This window comes from Balaenoptera physalus (assembly GCF_965194825.1).
Source record: "Balaenoptera physalus genome assembly, chromosome: 19".
NCBI lineage: Eukaryota > Metazoa > Chordata > Mammalia > Artiodactyla > Balaenopteridae > Balaenoptera > Balaenoptera physalus.
Genome location: NC_138900.1, coordinates 12,870,273 through 12,895,224, shown reverse-complemented (window position 1 = coordinate 12,895,224; position 24,952 = coordinate 12,870,273). Strand labels below are relative to the sequence as shown.

At 51.8% G+C, this 24,952-nt stretch overlaps 1 protein-coding gene and 1 pseudogene across 6 annotated transcripts in view; both read left to right on the top strand.

Moving 5' to 3' along the window:
• Window positions 1-24,952, top strand: part of SPTBN4 (spectrin beta, non-erythrocytic 4) — a 73,647-nt gene that overhangs the window by 9,321 nt on the left and 39,374 nt on the right. For all 5 annotated transcript variants that reach the window (XR_014256743.1, XM_082437515.1, XM_082437517.1 and 2 more), the window contains exons 3-16: window positions 3,825-3,976; window positions 5,085-5,258; window positions 6,403-6,494; window positions 7,734-7,814; window positions 8,984-9,099; window positions 11,705-11,817; window positions 11,914-12,101; window positions 12,176-12,293; window positions 12,567-12,725; window positions 13,348-13,650; window positions 15,046-15,196; window positions 18,169-19,099; window positions 20,417-20,554; window positions 23,155-23,905. Coding sequence is in view for 4 of the 5 variants with exons in the window: in XM_082437515.1 (XP_082293641.1) it covers window positions 3,825-3,976; window positions 5,085-5,258; window positions 6,403-6,494; window positions 7,734-7,814; window positions 8,984-9,099; window positions 11,705-11,817; window positions 11,914-12,101; window positions 12,176-12,293; window positions 12,567-12,725; window positions 13,348-13,650; window positions 15,046-15,196; window positions 18,169-19,099; window positions 20,417-20,554; window positions 23,155-23,905 (3,467 nt within the window). In the remaining variant the exon portion in view is untranslated. The remainder of the gene's footprint in view (window positions 1-3,824; window positions 3,977-5,084; window positions 5,259-6,402; window positions 6,495-7,733; window positions 7,815-8,983; window positions 9,100-11,704; window positions 11,818-11,913; window positions 12,102-12,175; window positions 12,294-12,566; window positions 12,726-13,347; window positions 13,651-15,045; window positions 15,197-18,168; window positions 19,100-20,416; window positions 20,555-23,154; window positions 23,906-24,952) is intronic.
• On the top strand, window positions 903-3,632 carry LOC309649596 (ATP synthase membrane subunit K, mitochondrial pseudogene; annotated as a pseudogene). Its single transcript has 2 exons — window positions 903-947; window positions 1,525-3,632. The product of its transcript is annotated as an ATP synthase membrane subunit K, mitochondrial pseudogene (transcript).

The window sequence follows — 24,952 nt, the reverse complement described above, 5'->3', positions numbered from 1 at the left end:
CTCTGTAAAGTCACCTTCCAGAGAGTCCAGGACGTGTTTCTATTAATTTTCTCTGAGGATCATTGAAATGAAGTTACAAAATTAAAAATATTCTCCTGGGTCCTTGTCTTCCAAGCCTGAGTTCCCAAACACCCAGGGTCCCCCAGACCCACTGAAGAAATCCTGATCTAGTCCTAAACCCTCATTTTGGAAATGGGAAAATGGAGGCCCAAAGAGGAGGGATGTGCTTTTGAAGTCACATAGCTGGTCATCAGTAAAAGCAGGGCTGAATCCAGTTGCCCTCATTCTGCACCACGCTGGGGATGCACTCAAGTTCCACTTGGCCCTCAGCATGGACCACAATCTGCTATGGGCATCACCTTTGGAAGGCAGAATCACCAAATACCCAGTTCAGCATCTTTTCTGTCATCACTTCCTCGTGTGTGATCGATGTGTTCACACAGGTCCCCCATCCTATCCAAACAGCACAAAACCCACACTTAGGCAAACAAGATTGCCATTTGGATTTACTGTTCGTTTCTGCATATTCACTTTCAAATTAGAGGCAAACATTCAAGATCCAACTTGAAGCACAAAAAAATACAGGTCAGTCAGTGTGTGTTTTTTAGCAATGTGTATTTTCTACTGCCAGAGTCAAATGCAGTAGTTGATAATGTTACAAATGGTTAATGGTAGGAAATAAAAGTTATTGGGAGATTTCAAGTGGGTAAAAATGGAAATAAACTGGCAATATAAATCATGATTTCTGCACTCAAGGGAAACTTAAAAGTGCGACTGCTAAATTATTTAGTGATGAAATGCAAACAGTGTCTGTACAGGCTAAGCTGCTGTAACAAGAGACCCAACAATACAGTGGCTTAAAGGAGATAGAAGCTTACTTCTCTCCCCTGGATAGTCCCTACATGAGCAGCCTCATTGGCAAGGAGGCTCTGCTCCAAGCAGTTAGTGTGGGTTCCCAGTTCCTTCTTCCATCCCGTGGTCTGTGGACCTTGGTGTTCAAGCTGTGGGAGTCAGGGAAAGAGTGAGGAAGGCCAGGCAGGGCTTCCCTGGTGGCGCAGTGGTTAAGAATCCGCCTGCCAATGCAGGGGGCACGGGTTCGAGCCCTGGTCCGGGAAGATCCCACGTGCCGTGGAGCAACTAAGCCTGTGCGCCACAACTACTGAGCCTGCGCTCTAGAGCCCACAAGCCACAACTACTGAGCCCGCGTGCCTAGAGCCTGTGCTCCGCAACAAGAGAAGCCACTGCAGTGAGAAGCCCCCGCACCCCAACGAAGAGTAGCCCCCGCTCGCCACAACTAGAGAAAGCCTGTGCGCAGCAACGAAGACCCAACACAGCCAAAAATAAATAAATTAAATAAATAAATAAAATAAAATAAAAAGTGGGCAAATGATTTGCATAGATCATTTCACCAAAGAAGCAATACAAATGGCCAATAAGCATGTGAAAGATATTCAAAATCATTCATCATTAAGGAAGTGCAAATCGAAACCACCTTGAGACAGGCTGGCGGTTTGTGCCTTTTAGAAGGCTGAAATCGTGGCAGGTCCAGAAACTGACACCCAATTCCATTTCACTGGTATCAAAAAATATTTCAACTCTTATACTCTCACAGGGAGAATGAATTGTGTACTGGCCACGTATAGAGGTATTGCTTGGATAGTCTTATACTTCAAGTTAAGGTCCAAAAAAACTCTAGCTGTGAAAGCCACATAAATGGATTCTAAACTGTACCTCATCTCATAAGTTCTCATGCCTGGAGAAACTAATGTCAGCTTATCATGTGATACTCAATTTGTACAATAAATTATGAACCTGGGGGGAAAAAATCACATTGAGAAACTACTTCACACCCACTGGGTTGACCGTAATTTTAAAAAATAAAATAAAAAAGGAAAATAACAAGTGGTGGCGAGGATGTGGGGAAATTGGAACCCTTGTACATTGCTGGTGGGAACGTAAAATGGTTCAGCTGCTTTGGAAAACAGTCTGGCATCTCCTCAAAAGGTTAAGCATAGAGTTACCAGATGACCCAGCCATTCCGCTCCCAGGTTGATACTCAAGATAACTGAAAACACGTGTCTACACAAAAACTTGTACCTGATTGTTCGTAGCGGTATTGTTCATAATCACCAAAAAGTGGAAACAACCCAAATGTCCCTCAGCTGATGGATAGATAAGTAAAATGTAGTATATCCATACAATGGAATATTACTTGACTGTAAAAGGAATAAAGTACTGATACATGCCACAACGTGGACGGACCTTGAAAACATTATGCTGAGTGAAAGAAGCCAGACACAAAAGGCCTGCATGATTCCATTTATGTGAAGTATCCAGAATAGGTAAATCCTTAGATACAGAAAATAGATGAATGGTTGCCTAGGGTTAGGAGATGGGAGAATGGGGAGTGACTTCTAATGGGTACAGGGTTTCTTTTTGGGGTGATAAAAATGTTACTAGATAGAGGTGATGGTTGCACAACTCTGTGAATATACTAAAAACCACTGAATTTACACCTTAAAAGGGTGAATTTTATAGTATGGGAATGTAGCTCATAATAAAACTGTTATTTTTTTTAAATTAATTAATTTATTTTTGGCTGCTTTGGATCTTCGTTGCTGCACGTGGGCTTTTTTTAGTTACAACGAGCGGGGGCTACTCTTCGTTGTGGTGCACAGGCTTCTCATTGCGGTGGCTTCTCTTGTTGCAGAGCACGGGCTCTAGGCACGCGGGCTCAGTAGTTGTGGAGCACGGGCTTAGTAGCTCCGCGGCATGTGGGGTCTTCCCAGACCAGGGAGCGAACCCGTGTCCCCTGCATTGGCAGGCGGATTCTTAACCACTGCACCACCAGGGAAGTCCCTAAAACTGTTATTAAAAAAAAAAAAAAGAAAATGGGGCGAGAATTCCCTGCCTGGCAGTCCAGTGGTTAGGACTCTGCGCTTCCACTGCAGGGGCATGGGTTCCATCCCTGGTTGGGGAACTAAGATCCCAAATGCCACCAAAAAAACAAAAACAAACGGGAAGAGGGAAGAGAGGTCCCAAACAATTTCTTTGTAAGCAAGCAAGGCGGAAGTTGTACACATTCCCCCTCCCCACCCCGCTTAAGTAATCTCTGCCTACTTCTTGCCCCAGGGATGTGGGAAACCTGGTAGTCCAGCTACTGCAGAGGGGGAGATGTGGTTCCTGTTCTCAAGGAACATTCAGTCTAGCATATTCCTTCCTCTTCATTCCCCGCAGACTGTCAGTGGCTGACTCTTACTTTTTCATCTCTAAATAACTCTCCAGTATGCCCCCTTCTCCCATCCCCTCAGCTTCTGCCCTGGTCCAGCCTCTTCCTTCCTGGGCTCCGGGCTGCTATTCTTGCTCTCTCTGATGCACCCTTCCCACAGAAGCCAGAGATATTCCTGAGACCGAACTCTCATCCTGTCCTTCTTCCTCCTTAACCCTCTGTGGCTCCCTAGCGTATTATGTGTCCCCACTAAACTGAGCTCTGCCTCGTATTCAGAGCCTAGAACAGTGTGGGGCACATAGTGGGTGCTCAGATATTTCCTGAACGAATGAACAGCGCTGACTAGGGTAGGAAACAGGGTAGCTTTCCTGTGGAAGTGACAGCTCAGGAAAACTTTAAAGAGCAGAGAAGCGGTCTCCAGGTGGGCATTGGGGGGGGGGGGGCGTCCCAGGTATGAGGAGCCGCCTGCCCAAAGACCTGATAGTTGCAGGGAGCTGGGCCTGAGCAGGATTTGGCTGGGCGGTGGAGGGCTGGGGTGAAGCTGGAAGGGGGAGTTCCTGGAGGAGACGAGGGCTCATCAGGGCCTGTCCTTCAGATGAGCGGGAGGCCGTGCAGAAGAAAACCTTCACCAAGTGGGTGAACTCGCACCTCGCTCGCGTTGGCTGCCACATCGGGGACCTCTATGCGGACCTCAGGGATGGCTTCGTGCTCACGCGGCTCCTGGAAGTGCTGTCCGGGGAGCAGCTGGTGAGGGGGCCAGAAGGGCTGGGTAAAGGGGGCGGCCCTAGCGTCTCGGGCTGGACGACTGCAGGCCTGGCTAACGGGTGGATGGAGCGACCTAGAAAGGCTGGGTGGGTAAAAGGCACCTCATTTGGGTGGGCGGGGCTATGGCCCAGGGATGGAGCTTGGTTGTGAGGAGCCTGGGGGTGTGGCTTGGAACAGAGACGGGATTCCGTCAGAGAGGGCTGCCCTTCGGGGCGGGACTCTGGGCTTGAGTGGGGCTCCGCTGGAAGGGGTGGGGCTATTGGAAAAGGGAGGAGCTTTATTAGAAGGGACTGGCCTGGGTATGCGGTAGTAGGAGGCATGGCTATAAAACAGGGGTAGAACTCTGTTGTAGGGGGTCTTTGGTTGAGGGTGTGGTTGTCATGGGAAGGGTGAGGCCTAGGTCGCGGGAGTCTGGGGGACGAGACGGAACTCTTGTATGGGTGTGGCTTGTTGTATGCGTTGCAGTTGTATTTCTGGGCTTGGACAGGACTTCATCGCAAAGGGTGGGGTTCTGATGGAGCTAGAGATTGATTGAAGTACCAGAGCCTGAAGCTCAGGAAGTCGTGAGGGGCATGGCTATAGAATAGGAACAAACACCCTTGGAAGGAATAGAGCTATAAGAAAAGCGGAGAGTCCTGGGGTGGGGCGGGGCTTGATAGGAATGGGCGTGGCTCTAGACAGGGACCTGAAAAGGAGGAAGTGAGGGGTGGAACTAGTGGCGAAACATCGGTGGCCTGGGGCAGAGATCCAACGGAAGGGGAGGGAGTATGGCTACAGGCAGAGGGCGGAGCTTCATAATAAAAGGTGTGGCTATCAGTTTGGAGGTGGAGCTTAAGTTGAAGGGGCGAGGCCAGGAACTTGAAAAAGCCCTGAAAGGACGTGACTTGAAAGGTTCTGGCTATGAACAGGGCAGGCCTTCTTTAGAAGGATTAGGTCCCGGGTCTTTGCTAAGACTGAAGGGGCGTGGCCTGGACTTGGACATGGGGTTGGGGAGCGTAGTTATGGGCGTGGCCTTCTTTGGAAGGGGTGGGGTCGAGGGCACAGTGCTCTTGACCAGGTGCCGGATTTCCTAATGCCCCTGCCGCCCTAGCCAAGGCCCACGCGTGGTCGCATGAGGATCCACTCACTGGAAAATGTAGACAAGGCACTGCAGTTCCTGAAGGAGCAGCGTGTGCACCTGGAGAACGTGGGCTCACATGACATCGTGGACGGGAACCACCGACTGACCCTCGGGCTGGTCTGGACCATCATCCTCCGCTTCCAGGTGATCTCCAAGTGACCCCAGCCCAGCCCACCCCCCGGGGTGGGGCCTTAGGAGGGTGTCCCTCACCCACTCAATCAATCATTCCAAAAATATTCCTAATATGTTCCAGGAACCCTGTTTTAAAAAATCGTTATCACCACCATCATTATGATCCTCGTTTACATAGTTTTTACTCTCTTCTAAGCACTTGGCATTTAATATGCACAGCAACCCCATAAATTAGGTACTATTCATTATTCCATTTTACCAGTGAGGTAACTGAAGCCAAGGGACGTGAAGTAATATGCTCAAGATCACACAGCTAGGTAGTGGAGTTGGAACTGGAATCCAGGCAACCTTGCTCCAGTTCCGAAACAAAACAGACAAATTTTCTGTTTTATGGAGCAAGACATGGGCGGGGGGTTTAGACAGATAATAAATAAACACGTCAATGTGAAAACAAGACATGTATGGGAAAAGGATCAATTCTAGGCAGAGAAGTAAAAAGAGCTATGAGAAAAGAATAGATTATGATAAAGCAGTAAAAGCGATCTAAAATATCCAGTTGATGGTGTTGCGATTTTAGCCTTGGTGACCAGAGAAGGAATCTCTGAGAAGCTGATGGCTGAATGAAGATGAAAGGAGAAAGCATTCCAGGCAGGGGGCACAGCAGATGCAAAGGCCCTGGGGTGGGAATGATCTTGGCATGTTGCAGGTACAGAAAGACCAGTATGGCTAGAGACTGGGAGGCAGGGGGGAGACAGGGAGGAGTTGAGCTCAGAAGGGTCGGCAGGGCCTTGGTCATCTGTGATTAGCAATTTGATCTTACTCTGTCTGAGATGGGGAGAAATTAGAGAGTTTTATCAAAAGGAGGGGCATAATCAGATTTAGAAGGATCCCTCTGGGTTGGGGGTCATGGCCAAAATTGGGAGCTGGGAGCCCAAGGAAGAGACTGGAGCTGGACCACCGTGTGACCATAGGGAGGTGAAGCGGGGGCCAGGTAGGAAAGACTCTGGGAGGAGGGAGGAGTGGACATGCCATAAGGGAAGGGGAGGGGGAGAGAAGGTGCTCCCACCCTCAGCCTGAAGCTGCCTCTCCCATCTCCTCTGCCACTCTCAGGCTCAAGCCCTCCAGACCCCAACAGCCATGTTTTGTATCCTCACAGATTCAAGTCATCAGAATTGAGACTGAGGACAACAGAGAGACTCGTTCGGCCAAGGACGCGCTGCTCTTGTGGTGTCAGATGAAGACAGCTGGGTAAGCTCCCCCACTCCCAGGAGGCCAGGTGAGCCTAACCTCTGGGCTTCCCTCTGGGACAGGAGCGCAAGGGGCAGCCCAAATCCTCAGCATCAAAAGTTATATCTGAAATTAACGAACTGGTAGCAAACTCTTCCGACCTTGATGAATAAACCTGTATAACAATCCGGAAGGCCAGGTTCAAATTTAGAACTCAGACTCCTCAGGGAACAATGCCGGAAGGCGGTGGGCTGTCCCCATCCTGCTCCCTTCTCTCCCCCCATCTCGTCCTGCACCTCAAAAGGCCTCATGTGCACCTGGGTGGACCCCCAACCCTATTCCCAAGCTTTCCCCCGCCCCCCCCACCCCTGAAAGCAGCCACCCCTTAGCCTAGGGGGACACACACCAGGGCTCAGGCAGCTCAGGGTCCTGGTACCTTCAGTGGGGTTGGGAAGAGGGGCTCACAGACACCACCGGGCATGTCCCTGGTCCCCCTGCTGGGAGGGGCCTGACCTGAAACTGAAGTGCCCTCTGGAGAGCAGCCCTGGGAGGAAGGCGGGAGGGGCAGGTATGGATGCAGACTGGGCTTTCTCTGACTCTTGTCCTCCTGGGGCTGTCTGTCTGTCTTGCAATGCTATCTGTTCTTCCATGTGTCTGTGTTTACCTCTATGTCTGCTTTTCCTTGTTCCGATCTCTCCCTCCCTCCTCTCTCCCCTCCTATATCTCTCTCCCCACTCCTTTCTTTTCCCATCTCTGTCTGTATCTTGCTCTCTCTCTGTCCGTTCCTCTTTTCTCCTTCTTTCCTTCTCTCCCTTATTCCCTCTGCCTCTCTCTCTTTCTTGCTCCTCTCCTGTCCCCTTCCCTCTCCCTCCCTCTCTCTTTCTCTTTCCATCTTCCTGGCTCTTTGTTTCTTTCTTTCCTTCCTTCCTTCTTTCTGTCTTTCTTTCCCCTCCCTTCCTTCCTTCCTTCCTTCCTTCCTTCCTTCCTTCCTTCCTTTCTTTCTTTCTCTTTCTCTCTCTTTCTTTCTTTCTTTCTTTTTTCCTTATCTACTTATATATCATCTATATCTATCTACCCTTCTATCTACCTACCTACCTATCATCTATCTTTTATCATCTATCTATCTCCTATCTATCTGTCTATCTATCTATCTATCCAACCATCCATCAATCCATCTCTGTTTGTCTGTCTCTCCCTTCCTGCCTCTTTCCTCCTGACTCTCTCCATCTCTGCCTCTGTCTCTCCCTTCCACGCTGCCAGTTACCCTGAGGTAAACATCCAGAATTTTACCACCAGCTGGCGGGATGGCTTGGCCTTCAATGCCCTCATTCACCGGCACAGGTACCACTTGGCCTGGGGCAGCCCTGCCCTGCACCCTACCCCCGCCCCCATCCCTCAGGTACACACCTGTACCCGGATGTATATAGATGACACACACAGACACAGGACCCACCCCCTTCACCTCTCTGCACACATACACATTTCTGTTCACACACATGCTCTAACACACACACTTACACACAGATGCACACACAGATCCCTGTCCGGGCCACATACCCTCTGCACACATGGAAACACGTGTGCCCTTGCACAGATGTGTGCACACAGGAACAGACTCATGCACAAATATGGCTTCTACCTCTGCCTGCTGCTTGCATGCCCACAGGGTGGGCAGCTCACTCCCCCGGGATGGTCCACTCTGGCGTGTGCACAGCATCTCCTCCCATCAGAAAGTCCTTCCTCATGGTGAGCTCCCAGGCCTCCCATCTGGCTCCCTGTGAACCCACCTATTCATACTTCAGGGCCCGGGGCTCAGCTGGCTGAGGAAGGGTACCCAGACAAATTATACCCACATCATGATTGACCACGTGACAGATTGGGGAAACTGAGGCCTAGAGACTGGGAGGGACTTGCTCTAGTGTGAGGGAAGCCAGAACCCATATGTACACATTCATGCACATATGGGGAGACCCAGCCCCACCTACATACCCAGAAGCCCGCAAGCTGTAACCAGGGTCCTGCTAACAAGGGGACCATTTACTGGGTGTACCAGCATTGGTCTAAGTGCTTTCCAATAAGTCATTAATATTCAGTGACCCTATGAGGCAGATGCTATTATTCTACCCATTTTACGAACGAGGAAACTGAGGCACAAAGCGATGCAGTAGCTCACCCAGAGTGACAGCCAGGAAATGGCCAAGCTGGGGCTTGAGTCAGGAGCGCTGGCTCCAGACCTCTACTTCCAAGCACTACATAATACTATACAGAGACGCACCCACGTAGACACGTGTGCGTCATGAAGTCAGATGTACATGTGCCCTCATGCAGCGCTCACACCCACAGCTAAGTGCTGTGCAGACACGCACCAGCACACACAGCCTTCCCGCTGGCCGGGCCGTGCTCCTCCTGCCCTCGCCCCGGGTGGGACTCAGACAAGGATGTCTTTTCATCCATTTGCCCACTGGCTTTGGAGCCTGCCTGCTCCCTGCCCTCTCTGTGCCCCTGCCCAGGCCCGATCTCGTGGACTTCAGCAAACTCACCAAGTCCAACGCCAACTACAACCTGCAGAGAGCTTTCCGCACGGCTGAGCAGCACCTGGGGCTGGCACGTCTGCTGGACCCTGAGGGTGAGCCCTGCATGGCCCCAGCCCAGATTTCCTCTTGGGGGACTCCCAACCCCCCAAACTCAACCCCATCTGGCTGCAATATCATCCTAAACCCCAAGGCCATTTCAAATTCCAGCTCCCTCCCATCTCCCTCCCCTTCCTCATCTCCAATCCCACCTCCTTCCCATCCCCACATCTTCTACTTTCTCTATCTCTACCTCAAACCCAACCCCATCTCCATTCCTATGTTCAGCTTAACCCCCCTTCCCCAACCCCATCCTTAATCACCTCCCCACCAAACCCAACCCCCCTCTCTTCCTAACCCCGGCCCCATCCCTGAAGCCAACACCATCCCCAACCCAACCTGCAGCACTGTCCTATTCCCATGCCCACCCCCCTCCCCATCCCCAGCCCATCCCTTTGTCTGTCCCCATCCACAACTCTGTCCTCATCCCCAACCCCTTTCCCATTTTCAGTTTATTCCCAACCCCACCCCTGACTTCAACCTCATTCCCAGTCCATGATCTCACCCAATACCAACCCCCCATCTCTGGAATAATGGCCATAATCATACCCCACCAGTCCCCCATATCTGGAATAAGGGTTGCTCCCTTTTTCTGAGCATCTACCATGTGCCAAGCATATGGCTGGGAATTGTATCAGCACTGTTTCCTTTCATCCTCACACTGACCTGGTTGGATAGAAGTCATCAATCCTGTTATAAAGTGATGGAAACAAAGGCTCAGAGATGTGAGGTCAGTAGCCCAACGTCACACTGAAAACCCAGTAAACAGGACTTTCTGATTCCAGAATTCATGGTCTGAATCATTCCTCTACCTTGCCTCTTACAGTGCCTGGCACATAGTAGGTGTTTATTGGATGTCAGTTTCATGAGATGAGGAAGAATAAGGGCAAAGTATAATGCTGTGCATTCAATGAGTAAATTAAAATGATAATCAGGGGACTTCCCTGGTGGTGCAGTGGATAAGACTCCGCACTCCTAATGCAGCGGGCCTGGGTTCAATCCCTGGTCAGGGAACTAGATCCCACATGCATGCCACAACTGAGTTCACATGCCACAACTAAGGAGCCCAGGAGCTGCAACTAAGGAGCCCGCTTGCCACAACTAAGACCTGGTGTAACCAAATAAATGAATAAATAAATATTTTAAAAAATGTTAATTAGGATTTACTGAGATTCTCCTCTGTGCCAGGTTATTCTCTCTAATACTGATAGTGTTTCTAGGTGGCTGGCATTGTGATTATCCTTACTGTAACAATAGGAAAACTGAGCTCAAAGAAGTTAGGTCTATTTTATAAGGATATTCAGTGAGTAAGTGGTTGAGCTGGGATTCAAGCTCAGGCTGCCTCCAAAGCCCGTGTCCTTGACCTCAAACTTCACATACCATTCATACACTTAGTGTATGTATTTATTGAGCTCCTACTGTGTGCTGGGCATGGAAGGAACAGTGGCAAAAGACAGGCATAGCCCTTGTCCTCATGGAGCTCAAACTCTAGGTAAGAACATAATCACATAAGGGAATATGTAATTATAAATTGTGATTCGTTCTAGGAGGAAATGATAAGATGTTATGAGGAAGAATAACAGGAGGAGACCATCTCTAGACAGGATGAACAGAAAGGCTTATTTGAGTAAACTTAAGTCGAGTGGAGCCCTGAAGGATGAGTGGGAGTTTGGCATGAAGAAAAGGAACAGTGTTTCAGACAGAACAGCATGTGCAAAGGCCCTGAGGTAGAAGGTAGAATAGTGTGTTCCAGAAATCATTATAGAGGGACGTCCCTGGTGGCACGGTGGTTAAGAATCCGCTTGCCAGGGCTTCCCTGGTGGCGCAGTGGTTGAGAATCTGCCTGCCAATGCAGGGGACACGGGTTCGAGCCCTGGTCTGGGAAGATCCCACATGCAGCGGAGCAGCTAGGCCCGTGAGCCACAATTACTGAGCCTGCGCGTCTGGAGCCTGTTCTCTGCAACAAGAGAGGCTGCGGTAGTGAGAGGCCCGCGCACTGCGATGAAGAGTGGCCCCCACTTGCCTCAACCAGAGAAAGCCCTCGCACAGAAACGAAGACCCAACACAGCCACAAATTAATTAATTAATTAATTAATTAATTTAAAAAAAAAAAAGAATCCGCTTGCCAGTGCAGGGGACATGGGTTCGAGCCCTGGTCCGGGAAGATCCCACATGCTGTGGAGCAACTAAGCCCGTGCACCACAACTACTGAGCCCACGAGCTGCAACTACTGAAGCCTGTGCGCCTAGAGCCCATGCTCCGCAACAAGAGAAGCCACCTTAATGAGAAAAAAACCTGCTCACTGCAAATAGAGAAAAGCCCGTGCACAGCAATGAAGACCCAAAGCAGCCAAAAAAAAAAAAAAAAAGAAATCATTATAGATAATTTCTCTATGGTGGTTTATATGTGTCAGGCACTATTTAATCCCATGAGGTAGATGCCCACTGGGCAGATACAAAAACTGAGGAACAGAGAGGTTAGTTATCTTGCCCAAGGTCACACAGCAAGTAAGAGTGAGTTCTCCCTCCCACCACTTAGTACCTTCAGTCTCTCTGTCAGAGCGCTCATCATCATGCTCCCTCACTCTCCTTTAATCATCAGATGTGAACATGGAGGCTCCGGATGAGAAGTCCATCATCACCTATGTGGTCTCTTTCTACCATTATTTCTCTAAGATGAAGGCTCTGGCTGTGGAGGGGAAGCGAATTGGGAAGGTAAGAGGAGCCAAGGAATGGGGAGGGTGGGAGCCTGCGAACCATATGGGGGCATATCTGGGATGAGGCTGACCCCACCTTCCTTTGCCGGGTCAGGTCCTGGACCAGGTGTTGGAGGTGGGGAAGATCATTGAGCGCTACGAGGAGCTGGCAGCCGAGCTGCTGGCCTGGATCCACCGCACCGTGGGCCTCATCAGCAACCAGAAGTTTGCCAACTCATTGAGTGGGGTGCAGCAGCAGCTTCAGGCTTTCACAGCCTATTGCACACTGGAGAAGCCCGTCAAGTGAGGCCCAGCTCAGGAGGGAGGGTAGCAGGTGGAGGTGTGGAGGCAGGGCTCCTGAGCTCAGGCCCCTTCAGGTTTCAGGAGAAGGGGAACCTGGAGGTGCTGCTCTTCAGCATCCAGAGCAAACTGCGTGCCAGCAACCGTCGCCTCTACGTGCCCCGGGAGGGCTGTGGCATCTGGGATATTGACAAGGTGAGGCTGAGGATGTAGGGGAGAGGAAGGGTTGCTCTGTGAAGTTGTGTAGGTTGTGCACTGCTCAAGGGAGCCATTCACATTGCAGACATCATGGACTGGATATTCATTCTGATGGGTTTTCCATCAGTAAAGGGTCCCGAGGAAGCAACGTTTTTTTTCCAATCTGCACAAAGGTGCCATAAGTGCTAGGAGTGACCTCAAATAGAGAAGCCAGGACCATTAAACTGTGGGCAGTTGTTGGAATCTGACTGCCTCCTCCTGCCTCCTTAGGCATGGGGACAGCTGGAGAAGGCAGAACATGAGCGGGAGGCCGCCCTACGGGCTGAGCTGATCCGGCAGGAGAAGCTGGAACTACTAGCCCAGAGGTTTGACCACAAGGTGGCTATGCGGGAGAGCTGGCTGAATGAGAACCAGCGCCTGGTCTCCCAGGTACAGGGCGTAGGGCTTGGCTCCGGGGGAAAGGGAGGGAAGGTGGTGCTGATGGCCCTGGGACCAGAGAGAGAGACTTGATCTCCTAAGCAACAGAGAAGTGTTGGATTAGTCTCCTAGGTGACAAATGAAGGTGGGAGGGGAGAATTGGTTTCCTAAGTGTTTGGCGGGGGAGGGGTGTGGGCCTGCTCTCCAGGGTAATAGGAGGGTGAGACTGGTCTCCAGGGTAACTAGAGAGGACAGACTAGGGAGAGTATTTAATTATCTCTTAAGTGACAAAGGAGGTTGTTATCTGGTTTCCAGGGTAACTCAGGAGGATAGAATTGGTCTCCTAAGTAACAGGATATGGTAGGCCTGGTCCCCAGTCTCTAAGGAAATGGAAGGATGGGGCCTATTTCCTGGGTAACAAGTTTAGGGTTAGAGATGTAACAGGGAAGGGTGGAGCTGGTCTCCAGGGTAACTTGAGGTGGTGGGGCTGGTCTCCAGGGTAACAGAGAAGGATGGGACTGGTCTCCAGAGTAACAGGAGCCGGTGGGGGAGTTTCCAGGGTCACACAGGCTCAAGGTAACAGGTTAACTGCTGAGGCAACGTGGATGAGTGTCTGTGGCCTGCCCTGCCCCAGGACAACTTTGGGTATGAGCTGCCAGCAGTGGAGGCAGCCAAGAAGAAGCATGAAGCGATTGAGGCAGACATTGCAGCCTATGAGGAGCGGGTGCAGGGCGTGGCAGAGCTGGCCCAGGCATTGGCGATTGAAGGCTACTATGATGCCCGCCGAGTGGCAGCCCAGCGTGACAGTGTCCTGCGGCAGTGGGCCCTGCTGACTGGACTGGTAGGTGCCCGGCGGACACGGCTCGAGCAGAACCTGGCCCTGCAGAAAGTCTTCCAGGAGATGGTGTACATGGTGGACTGGATGGAGGAGATGCAGGTAGGGGCCAGATCGGGGGCCAGTGATGGGCGTGGCCTGCCAGGAGGGGAGGAGTGGGTATACACACGGAAAGAGCTGTCAGAGATGGAGAGGGAAGGGGAGAGAGACAGAAAGAGGTAAAGAGAAAGGGGGACAGAAAGAAAGAGTGAAAGATACAGAGAGAGACAGAGAGGCAGAAAAAGAAAGTGTGAGAAAGAGAGAAAAATATCTGGAGAAATAGATAAAAATACACAGTAATATAGAGACAGAGCGAGTCAGGGACAGACAGAGACAGAGAGATTAAGTCAGAGGAAGATCGCGACAGTTTGAGAGAAAGAGAAATCAGAGAAAGAAAGAGAGAGGGCTGGAGAAGCAGACCCAAAGGTAGCAACAGAAATCTAAATGGCTACAGAGAAAGACAACATAGGAAGATGGAATCCATGTGAGAAAGAGAGAGACCTACTGGAGATAGATAGACAGATACAGAGCAAGATGGAGATAAGAAGGATGGAAGCAAAGAGAGAGAGAGAGATACAGACACGAAGAGAGACATGGAGGGACTTCCCTGGCGGTCCAGTGGGTAAGACTCCACGCTCCCAATGCAGGGGGCCCAGGTTCGATCCCTGGTCAGGGAACTAGATCCCACATGCTGCAACGGAAGATCCCGCATGCCACACCTAAGACCCAGCACAGCCAAATAAATAAATAAGTATTTTTTAAAAGATTAATTAATTATTTTTGGCTGCGTCGGGTCTTAGTTGAGGCAGGCCGGATCTTTCGTTGCGGCTCTTGGGCTTCTCTCTAGTTGTGGCATGAGGGTTTTCTCTTCTCTAGTTGTGGCGCACAGGCTCCAGGGCGCATGAGCTCTGTAGTTGTGGCATGTGGGCTTTGTAGTTTTGCGGCACGCAGGCTCTCTAGTTGAGATGTGCGAGCTCAGTAGTTGTGGCGCGTGGGCTTAGTTGCCCCGCGGCATGTAGGATCTTAGTTCCCTGACCAGGGATCAAACCTGCGTCCCCTGCATTGGAAGGTGGATTCTTTATCACTGGACCACCGGGGAAGTCCCAATATTTTTTTTAAAAAGAGAGAGAGACATGGAAAGAAAGAGATAGAGGTCGAGATGGAGACAGAAGTGTAAATGAGGAAGGGGGGAAGGCAAAGAGAGACAGAAGAAGGAGGAGATGGAGGCATAGAGAGGGAGACACGGTGACATAGACAGAGCCCAGAATTGTGGAGACGATGAGAGATGGAACATCCAGAGAGACAGAGATGGAGAGAGATGATGACAGACACATGGAGACTGAGACAGATCAGAGTTCAAGTGATGGAGTAGAGAAGCAGAGGGCTGGCATGGGCGATGGTGGGGGGTGGCCTAAGGGCCAATGCCAAAAATATACTCAGGGCTGCCCCTACTTGTAGGCTCAGCTGCTGTCCCGGGAGTGTGGGCAGCACCTGGTGGAGGCAGAGGACCTGTTGCAGAAGCATGGACTGCTGGAGGGGGACATCTCGGCCCAGAGTGAGCGCGTGGAGGCGCTCAATGCTGCTGCCCTGCGTTTCTCCCAGCTTCAGGGTGAGTCTGAGGTTGGGGATTGGGGTGGAGACTTTCAGGGCTGGTGCTAATAGAAGCAGAATGTCTCCTGAGAGACAGAATGAAGGAGTGAGCTCCCCATCTTTGGAGGCATCCAAGCACCAACTAGGATCACACTCCATCAGGGATATCACATGGGAAATTAGTGCCTTGAGTGAGAGGTTGGACCACATGACTTCCTCCTGCTTTGAGATTCTGCAGTAATAGTTCACGTTTCTTGAGCACTTGTTATGTGCTAAGCCTTTCACAGCCGATCTCAGTGAATACCATAAAAAGACTGGGTAAGGTAATTATTGTCAAGGCCTGTTTAGCATCAAGTGATAGAAACTCAATTCAGTTCACTTAAGGAGGAAAGGGGAATGTACTGGCTGATGTAACTAAATGTGCAGGAAAGGATGAGTTTTGCTTCAGGTATGGCTGGATCCAGGGATAGTTCAGTGATGCTTTTAAGACTCCATCTGTCTCTGACTCCAGTCTTTATGTTTGTGTCACTACTGGGCTGTCCCTCCCCTTGTGGTGTAAATCTGGGATCATCCAGCAGCTTCGCAGACCCAGCAAGAGACAGGCCCCTTTCTCTCAATATTCTGGCAAAAGGTCCAAGGAAAGTTTTCATTAGCCCACTGTGGGTCCCGTTCCCATCACTCAGCCAAGCATTATGGCCCCAGGCTATCCAGTGATCTAATTGGCCACATCTATGTGACATGCCCTCCCAGAGCCAAGAGTGGGGTCAGCTCCCTCCAAAGACATGAACTGAGAAGGAGGGGGTTGGGGCGCCATTAGCAGAAGCAGGGACATGGATGCTGATAGGCAAAACCCAGACTGGCTCTAAAAACGTTCTCATTTTACTGATGTCAACGCCCTCCAGCCAAAGACCACCAGGAGCCCTGCTGTAGTCAAACCAAGCTGGGTTTTTTGGTTCTTTGCACACACCAGGGGAACCATGGGGCATCTTAGTAAGAGGATGTTAAGAGGGGCTTGTTATAGGATGTGGGCTTATGTTAGGTGATTTGGGATGATTTAACATAGTGTGTTTTGCTGCAGATTGGATGCTGTCAGGAAGTGGGGGTAATTAGATGATTGCGCATCTTAATCATTTTTATCCAGGTAGTGGGAGGAACAGGATTGGCAGGAGTGGTTCACCTTGGCCAGGTGAGGGGGCGGGCAGGGGGGTGGCCGTTTTTGTGGTTTGCACAGTGACTTTGTTTTGGGTGCTCTCAGACGTGACTGTGGAACGGTCTTGTCTTCGTCCCGCTCCATCCCTATTGCAGAGTGGTCTTGTCTGATGTTGTGTCCTGTGCAACTGTGTATGAGTGCTGACAGCATCAGGGCTGCTTTTTTCTTTCTCACTGATGAGGACACTGAGGCCCAGAGCCGCAGAGCTGATCAGAGAGAGGGTTTGGAGGCTGGTCTGTCTCACTCCTTTATCTGGAGCCATGGCCCTTGGGAATCCTGGAGCATTGTTAGGAAAGGAAGAGGCTGTCCAGCTTGCAGGATGGTCAGGGATTTCTCACCCTCATGGACTGGGTCATGTCCTAAGAGCAGATGTTGAGGTCTCCTTCCAAGCCCCAGGGTGGACATCCCCATCCTAGCTCAGCCCATCACCAACCTCATGACCCCACGAGACACTGTCGGGACCCTCTCCTCCATCTTCACTCTTCATCCTCATTCTTACAGATGTTTGTCAAGGAAGCTCCGTCGGTCTTTTCCTTGTGAGGTCTCGGTGCCTGGTGACAATGCGCCAGCAGCACCGTGGAAACAGCAAAGACGCTAGTGTGGGGTGTGTGTTGTCATGGTGATGGGAGGCAGCGCTGTCTGATAAGTGGTCCAGAGTGTGGCGTCCTGCTCGACTACTTCTTAGCTGATCCTGGGCAAGTAGCTTCCCTCCCTGGGTGTGAGTTTCTTCATCTGCAAGATGGGGCTAAGGAGGATACTGGCCTCGTAGAATGGTTGTGAGAATTAAATGACAGTGTGTCAGAGTAAGGGCCAGATACATGGATGCTGTTGATGTTTATTATTCAGTTGGATGCCTCCGTATTTGGGTCAATTTCAGTGAATGTCCAGAAATGCAGAAATCCCACAGGCCATCTAGGGCAGTGTCTCTCATACTGTTTTGACCCAGTAAGAAATACATTTACCTCATGACCCAGAGTTCACAGGCACACGTGCAGACACACACACACACACAGACACACAGAGACACAAAGTCTTTATAAAACAATGCTTCCCCTTACCTCTGATATTTTCTGTTCATTCTATTCCATTTCATTAAAGAAATGCTGGCTGCAACCCATTAAGTTAATCTCACAGTTCTCAGTCACAAACCAGAGGTCCAGGAGGAAGGTGAAATATTTGAAGACAAAAAAGGAGTTTAGGTCATCACTGGGTTAATAGATAAGGTGACAGAGGATGAGAGAGGGAACCCAGAAGCATAGCTTAAGAGTAGAGAAGTTTCATCTGGTCCATTTTTGAAGGGAAAACACTGTATATTTACACTAAAATATACACATTGTAGGATTCTCTGAATCTCTGTTTCCATTCATCATTCAATCAGTAAGTCACCGTTTTCAGTAGGTGACTGCTCTGGGCTCCACCCTGTGCTGGGCAGTGGTGGGGACATGGTGTGCTGGAGACAATCCCTGGCCCTGTCCTTACAGGGCTCCCAGTCTAGTAGGGGAGACAGACTGTCAGTGACGGCCCAGAGGGTTCAGAGCTGGGTGAAGGAGTCACAGGCAGAGTGGTCCGGGCTGGGATGGGAAGCAGAGAAGCCTGGGAGAGCCAGAGAAGGTGCCTGCTCCAGATTTGGGGTGTCAGGGGAAGCTGCCTGGAGGAGGGGAGGTGTAACCTGGCATCTGATGAAGTCGGGCCAAGGACTAGGCAGGTAGCCTTGTACCACCCTCTCTTGGACGCCCCCTGGCCCGTGCCCAACCCGGGATCTGCCCCTTTTCCTGGTCCAGGTTACCAGCCCTGCGATCCGCAGGTCATCTGCAACCGCGTGAACCACGTGCACGGCTGTCTGGCGGAGCTGCAGGAGCGAGCGGCTGGGCGGCGCGCGGAACTGGAGGCCTCGCGCAGCCTGTGGGCGCTGCTGCAGGAGCTGGAGGAGGCCGAGAGCTGGGCCCGCGACAAGGAGCGCCTCCTCGAGGCGGCGGGCGGCGGCGGCGCGGCGGGCGCGGCGGGCGGCGCCCACGACCTGTACAGCACCGCGCGCCTCCTGGCTCAGCACAAGATCCTGCAGGGCGAGGTGGGCGGGCGGCGGGCGCTGCTGCAGCAGGCCCTGCGGCGCGGCGAGGAGCTGGCCGCGGCCGGTGGCGCCGTGGGCCCGGGCGCCGAGACGGTGCACCTGGCGGGCCTGGCGGAGCGCGCGGCGAGCGCGCGGCGGCGCTGGCAGCGGCTGGAAGAGGCGGTGGCGCGGCGCGAGCGGCGGCTGCAGGAGGCGCGGGCGCTGCACCAGTTCGGTGCTGACCTCGACGGGCTCCTGGACTGGCTCCGCGACGCCTACCGCCTAGCAGCCGCGGGCGACTTCGGCCACGACGAAGCATCCAGCCGCCGCCTGGCCCGCCAGCACCGCGCGCTCACCGGGGAGGTGGAGGCGCATCGCGGGCCCGTGGGCGGCCTGCGGCGTCAGCTGGCGACACTGGGGGGCGCCAGCGGCGCCGGGCCACTGGTGGTGGCGTTGCAGGTGCGCGTGGTGGAGGCCGAGCAGCTGTTCTCCGAGGTGACCGAGGTGGCTGCTCTGCGGCGCCAGTGGCTGCGGGATGCCCTCGCTGTCTACCGCATGTTCGGCGAGGTGCACGCGTGCGAGCTGTGGATCGGTGAGAAGGAGCAGTGGCTGCTCGCCATGCGTGTGCCCGATTCACTCGACGACGTCGAGGTGGTGCAGCACAGGTGAGCGCGCCCTGGTGGGATTCCCCGGTCCCCTTCCTCCCGCACACAGTCTCGCCTTCCTTGGTTCAACAGTTCCCATGTCCACTCACCTGGAAACGGGGGTTCCAGTAAAATGGGAATGATGTTAGTCCCAAGCTCACAGGCTACTGGAGAACAATAAATGACTTAGTATGTGCAAACTACTTAGCAAATGCCTGGGTCCAGGGAGCGTTCCATGAGCGGCTGCTATTATTACTATGAGGCTTATAGTCACCTGGCACGAAATTAACCTGAGCTCCCCCAGGGGTGTCCCAGCCTGACCCCTCTCCCTGGGACTCCCACTGCCCTTGCATAGATGTTACCTCCCTAGCTATAAAATTGTTCTGACCCTTGTCACTTTCTCTTCCCTCACCCCACTTCACATTTCTTCATAGCAGTTACCACCATGTGACACATTAGATACTGATTTGTCTGTCGGCAGATTTAGAAATGGGTTGTTAAAATAGTGGATGAACCCTCTGCACCTCTCTCTCTCAGCATGTTCATCCATCCACTCATTCAGTGGGTACTTATTGAGCTCCTGCCCTGTTCCAGGTCTTGGGCTGAGCATTGCTGGAAACACAGGCCTGGTCCCCGCTGTTACTGTGCCCACAGTTACCCGAGCCACAGCCTTGGGCATTGTTTTAAACAAGGGAGGACCATGGCCAGCTTAAAACAGATTTCCCTGGCTGCCATGTGGAGGGTAGGTTGGAGGGGGTGAGAATGGTGGCTGGGAGCCCAGAGAGGCAGCTGGGGTGAGGATACAGGTAGGAGAGGACAGGACTGGACCAGGGCTGGAGCCCAAGTAGACAGGCCACGGGGGCAGACAGGCTTGGGGGGAGTGTTTGTCCAAAACAGAGCCCAGGGAATGGGGGTGGGGGCTGTCCCTGAGATGGAGACCCAGAGGAAGGACAAATTGGGGGAGATGTTGAAGCTAGTTTGAGTACAGTGAGGACCCTGGAGGAGACGCACAGCAGGCTTTCATGTTGGAGACAGGTTCAAAGGGAATGAGGTTGAAGCTGGAGACAGATGTGTGAGTGATGGGTTCAGGGGCAAGGACTGTGGGAGTGTGTGAGATGGGCCAGGCAGGATGTGAGGGAAAGCTCAGAGGGCCCAGGACAGAGCCCTGAGGAATCTAACATTTAAGTGGCAGGTAGAAGAAGAGGAGCCAGCAAAGGAGCCTGAGGAGGTGAGGTTGGAGAGTTAGGAGAAGAGCCAGGGGAAGGCAGCTTCCCAAAAGCCAGTGAACAGGTCCCCGGGGTCCAGGCCTCTCTGAGCACGTCCATCCTTCTTCCGCAGATTTGAGAGTCTGGACCAGGAGATGAACAGTCTGATGGACCGTGTCCTGGATGTGAACCACACAGTTCAGGAACTGGTGGAAGGAGGCCACCCCAGCTCAGAGGAGGTGCGCTCCTGCCAGGACCACCTCAACAGCAGGTAGGTGAGGCCTGGGGCTGGAAGTTCTTCTAGGTATCCCACACCAGTTCTTCCCATTATTCTTTTCCTCATTCACCAACTGTAGAAGTCAAGAACGTGCACTTTCAAATCCCTGAGATGATAAGGGCCATCTAGTAAATTAGCAAAATCTTGAAAAAACTTAAAATACCCAGTGCTAGTGGTGATGTGGTAAAATGAGGACACAATACATTTCAATGGGGTATTAATTTACTTGTTCAGAAATGATTTATTGAGTATCCACTATCTGCCAGGAAATTTTCCAAGCACTTTTGTTTTATCTCTCAATATCCCAATTTCCATAGTAAAGTTTCCAGAATTCAGAACTCTTTAAGAATAGCAACAAATTAAATCTTTCCCGCTCGAACACTGCCAGTAGTTCTTGCAAGGTAGGGTTCATGGATAAAGGCACAGATCCAGAGAGGTGAAATCCTTATTCAAGCTTACTCAGTCTAGTAAGTAGGAGTCAAACCCAGTTCTGCCTGAATCCAGAACTGGGGCTCTTGATCATATATATATATTCAGTCTTCCCAGCAATTCTGTGGGGTGTAAATTACCCATGTGAGAGAGGAGGAAATGGGGGCTCAGAGAGGTGAAGGTGGCCTGAGGTCACACGGCAAGTTATGGGGATCAAGCCTGGAATTGTCTGACTCCAAAGACTGTGCCCTTAACTGCTGTGCTGGAAGATCCCAATATCCAGTGATTTCCAAGTCTCTGTAGACTCCACAATCCCAGGGCACCAGGGCCTAAAAAGATAATGACAGCAATAGTGATTTACGGCATTTAGTGAGATGATGTGCTACGTGCTTTAGCCACATGAACTCATTAAACACCCAATGAAGTGGACATAATTATCCCCATTCTCCAAATAAGGAAACAGGATCAGAGATGGAAATGATTTGCCCAAGTTCACATGGCAAATCTGGCCAGAGCAGAACTTGAACTTGAGTCCTTCTGATTTCAGAGTCTTAATTTCTGCCCTTGTGGTGTGTCCATTCTAGAGGTGACAGAGAGTTCACAAATAGACTAATACGTGAACAAGATATTTAGAGAGTTTTAAGGATTTATGCAGGAAATAGAGTGACCTGGTAGGGCATAACTGGAGCTTGGGGGTCATTTTAGATCTTGTGGTCAGCCATAACATTTTGAGCTGGGCCCTCAAAGGGGATGAGAAGGCAGCCAAGGAAGGTCCCCCCATCAGGTGGGTCCTCCAGGTGAGGGACCCGGGGGGCTCGGGTGGACCTGGGGGAAGCCCTTTTCCTTCAGCTTCCCTGAGAAGGGAGGGCAACCTGCTTTGGGGCCACTTCCCTGGGGGCTGACTGAGAAAAGGATTTCAGGATGGTGAGGGCAGAGCTTAAAAAAAAGGGGTGGGGGGAACGAGAAGGATCCAGCCACAGGAAGAGTACATATGGGGGAGGGGAGGGAGGGTACAGAGCATTCCAGGCAGGGAGCACAGCCAAGGCAAAGGCCCTGATATGGTCTTCAGGACCATATCAAGTCCCCATATCAATAGTGGGGACTATTATCCCCACTCAATAATAGTAGCTAACAGGTTCTGTTTTAAGCACTTCACAAACCATAACTCATTTGACTCTCACAATACCCCTATGAGGTAGGTACTGTGCTATGTCCATTTTACTGGCGGGGAAACTGAGGCACAGAGAAAGTTACTAACCAAAGGGTACATAGCTCAGATTTGACTTTGAGCCTGACACAGCCAGGCAGTCTGGCTCGGATTCTGTGCTTATAAACTGGACCATACACTGCCTATGAAAGGGAACTGAGGCCCAGAGAAATATCATCACTTGCCTGAAGGCACAGGGCAATGCGTAATTTTCCCCATTTATTTATTTTGGAATAAAACAGGTTTGCCTTAGCACCTGGCTTATAGTACACGCTCAGTAACTATTCATTGCATCCAACGTATTATCTGATGTCATAAGCCAGCAGTTCCCACACTCTTTGGTTTCAGAACACTTTGCACTCTTAAAAACTATTAAGGACCCCAAAGAGCTTGTTTTAGTGGGTTATATCTATCAGTATTGACTATATTAGAAATTAACACTGAGTAATTTAAAAATATTATGTCGTTAAAAATAACAGTAATAAACTTAGTCTGTTAACATAGCTAACATGTTTTAATGAAAAAAAACCTTTCAAAACAAAACAAAAAAATGTAGCGAGAAGGATGGCGTTGTTCTGCGTTTTTGCACATCTGTTTAATGTCTGGCTTAAGAGAAGGCAGCTGAGTTCTCAGGTCTGCTTCTGCAGTCAGTCTTTGTCCTGCAACCTCTGGAAAACTCCACTGTACACTTGGGACAGAATGAAAGTGAAAAGGCAAATAGCATCTTAGCATTTTGATGAAGATAGTTTTGCCCTTGCTCAGATTACATTTTGAGAACCGCTGTTCTAAGCAAATGTACCCGGTAGAGTCCATTTTACACAGACAGAAACTGGGGCTCGGTGAGATAAGGTGACATTCCAAGGTCACACAGTGGCTGGGTTCTACCTAGGGTCGATGGGCCCTCCACACCCAAGAGGGGTCTCCATCCTCCTTAAGCCGCCCTGCTTCCCCTGGGCAGGTGGAACCGCATCGTGGAGCTGGCGGAACAACGCAAAGAGGAGGTGAACGCGGTGCTGTTGGTAGAGAACCACCTGCTGGAGGTGGCGGAGGTGCGCGCCCAGGTGCGCGATAAGCGGAGGGCTGTGGAGAGCGCGCCCCGCGCGGGCGGCGCCTTGCAGTGGCGCATCAGCGGCCTGGAGGCTGCTCTGCAAGCGCTAGAGCCGCGCCAGGCGGCCCTCCAGGAGGAGGCGGCCCTGCTGGCTGTGCGCTTCCCGGCTCAGGCTGCGCGGCTGCATCAGGGTGCCGAGGAACTGGGCGCCGAGTGGGGCGCGTTGGCTAGCGCGGCTCAGGCCTGTGGCGAGGCGGTGGCGGCGGCCGGGCGCCTACAGCGCTTCCTGCACGACCTGGACGCTTTCCTGGACTGGCTGGTGCGCGCCCAGGAGACGGCGGGCGGCGGCGAGGGGCCCCTGCCCGGCAGCCTGGAAGAGGCGGACGCGCTGCTGGCGCGCCACGCCGCCCTCAAGGAGGAAGTGGACCAGCGCGAGGAGGACTTCGCGCGCATCGTGGCGGCCAGCGAGGCACTGCTGGCGGGCGACGGCACCGAGCTGGGCCCGGGCCTGGCACTCGACGAGTGGCTGCCGCACCTCGAACTTGGCTGGCACAAGCTGCTCGGCTTGTGGGAGGCGCGCAGGGAGGCGCTGGTCCAGGCGCACATCTACCAGCTCTTTCTGCGCGACCTACGCCAGGCGCGGGCGGTGCTGCGCAACCAGGTGCCCGCTTCGGGGTTGACGCGGGTGGGGGTCTGAGGCCGCGGGGGATTTCGGGGACAGGGAAATGTGTGGAGGAGTGTGTCTGCGGGGACCACTGGCTTCGTGGCTTATCTGCTGTCAGCGGCGGGGTGTGTGTGTGTGTGTGTGTGTGTGGCATGTATCTGATACGGATGGCTGGGTTTGTGGAGCGTCCGGTGTGAACATGTGTGGGTGGGTGTGTAACAGAATTTGAGGATTACGATGTGTGGGGTGGCGTCTTAGTTTAGGTGACTAACAGTTTGTGGACTATTCTGAGTAAGTAATGCATTTGGGTGTTCATTGGAGCGGCTTCTTGGGTCTGTGGATTGTCTGGAAGGAAATAAGAGTATGAGGTTGATTGGTGATGGCTAATGGGGTTTAAAGAAGATCTTGGGGTGGATAACAGAGGATGAAGACTATGGTAGAGGGAATTCAGGCTGAGAGATTATTGGGGTCAGTAAATGATGGTGGATTAAGTGGTTCTGGGGACTTAAATTAGCAGATTATCTTCTTATTGGGAATGGCAATTTGCAGATTCTCTGGAGAGGGTAACTGCCTTTATGGCTTGAGGAATCAAGTGCCATGGTTATCTGGGAACAGCTGATCCATTTGGGGGATCTTTCTGGGATGGGAACCAAATTTGAGGATTTGGACAAGACGTAACACCCAGTTTTCAGATTGTCCAAGAGTAGGTACCAGCTTTTAGGGATCATTTTATTTATTTATTTGGCTGCATCAGGTCTTAGTTGCGGCCCGCGGGATGCAGGATTTTTCATTGTGGCGTGGGCTTCTCTCTAGTTGTGGTGCGCGGGTTCCAGAGCGCGTGGGCTCTGTAGTTTGCAGCACACGGTCTCTCTAGTTGAGGCGCGCGAGCTCAGAAGTTGTGGCATGCGGGCTTAGTTGCCCCATGGCATGTGGGATCCCAGTTCCTTGAGCAGGGATCGAACCTGCGTCCCCTGCATTGTAAGGTGGATTCTTTACCACTGGACCACCAGGGAAGTCCCTAGGGATCATTTTAGAAAGCATGAC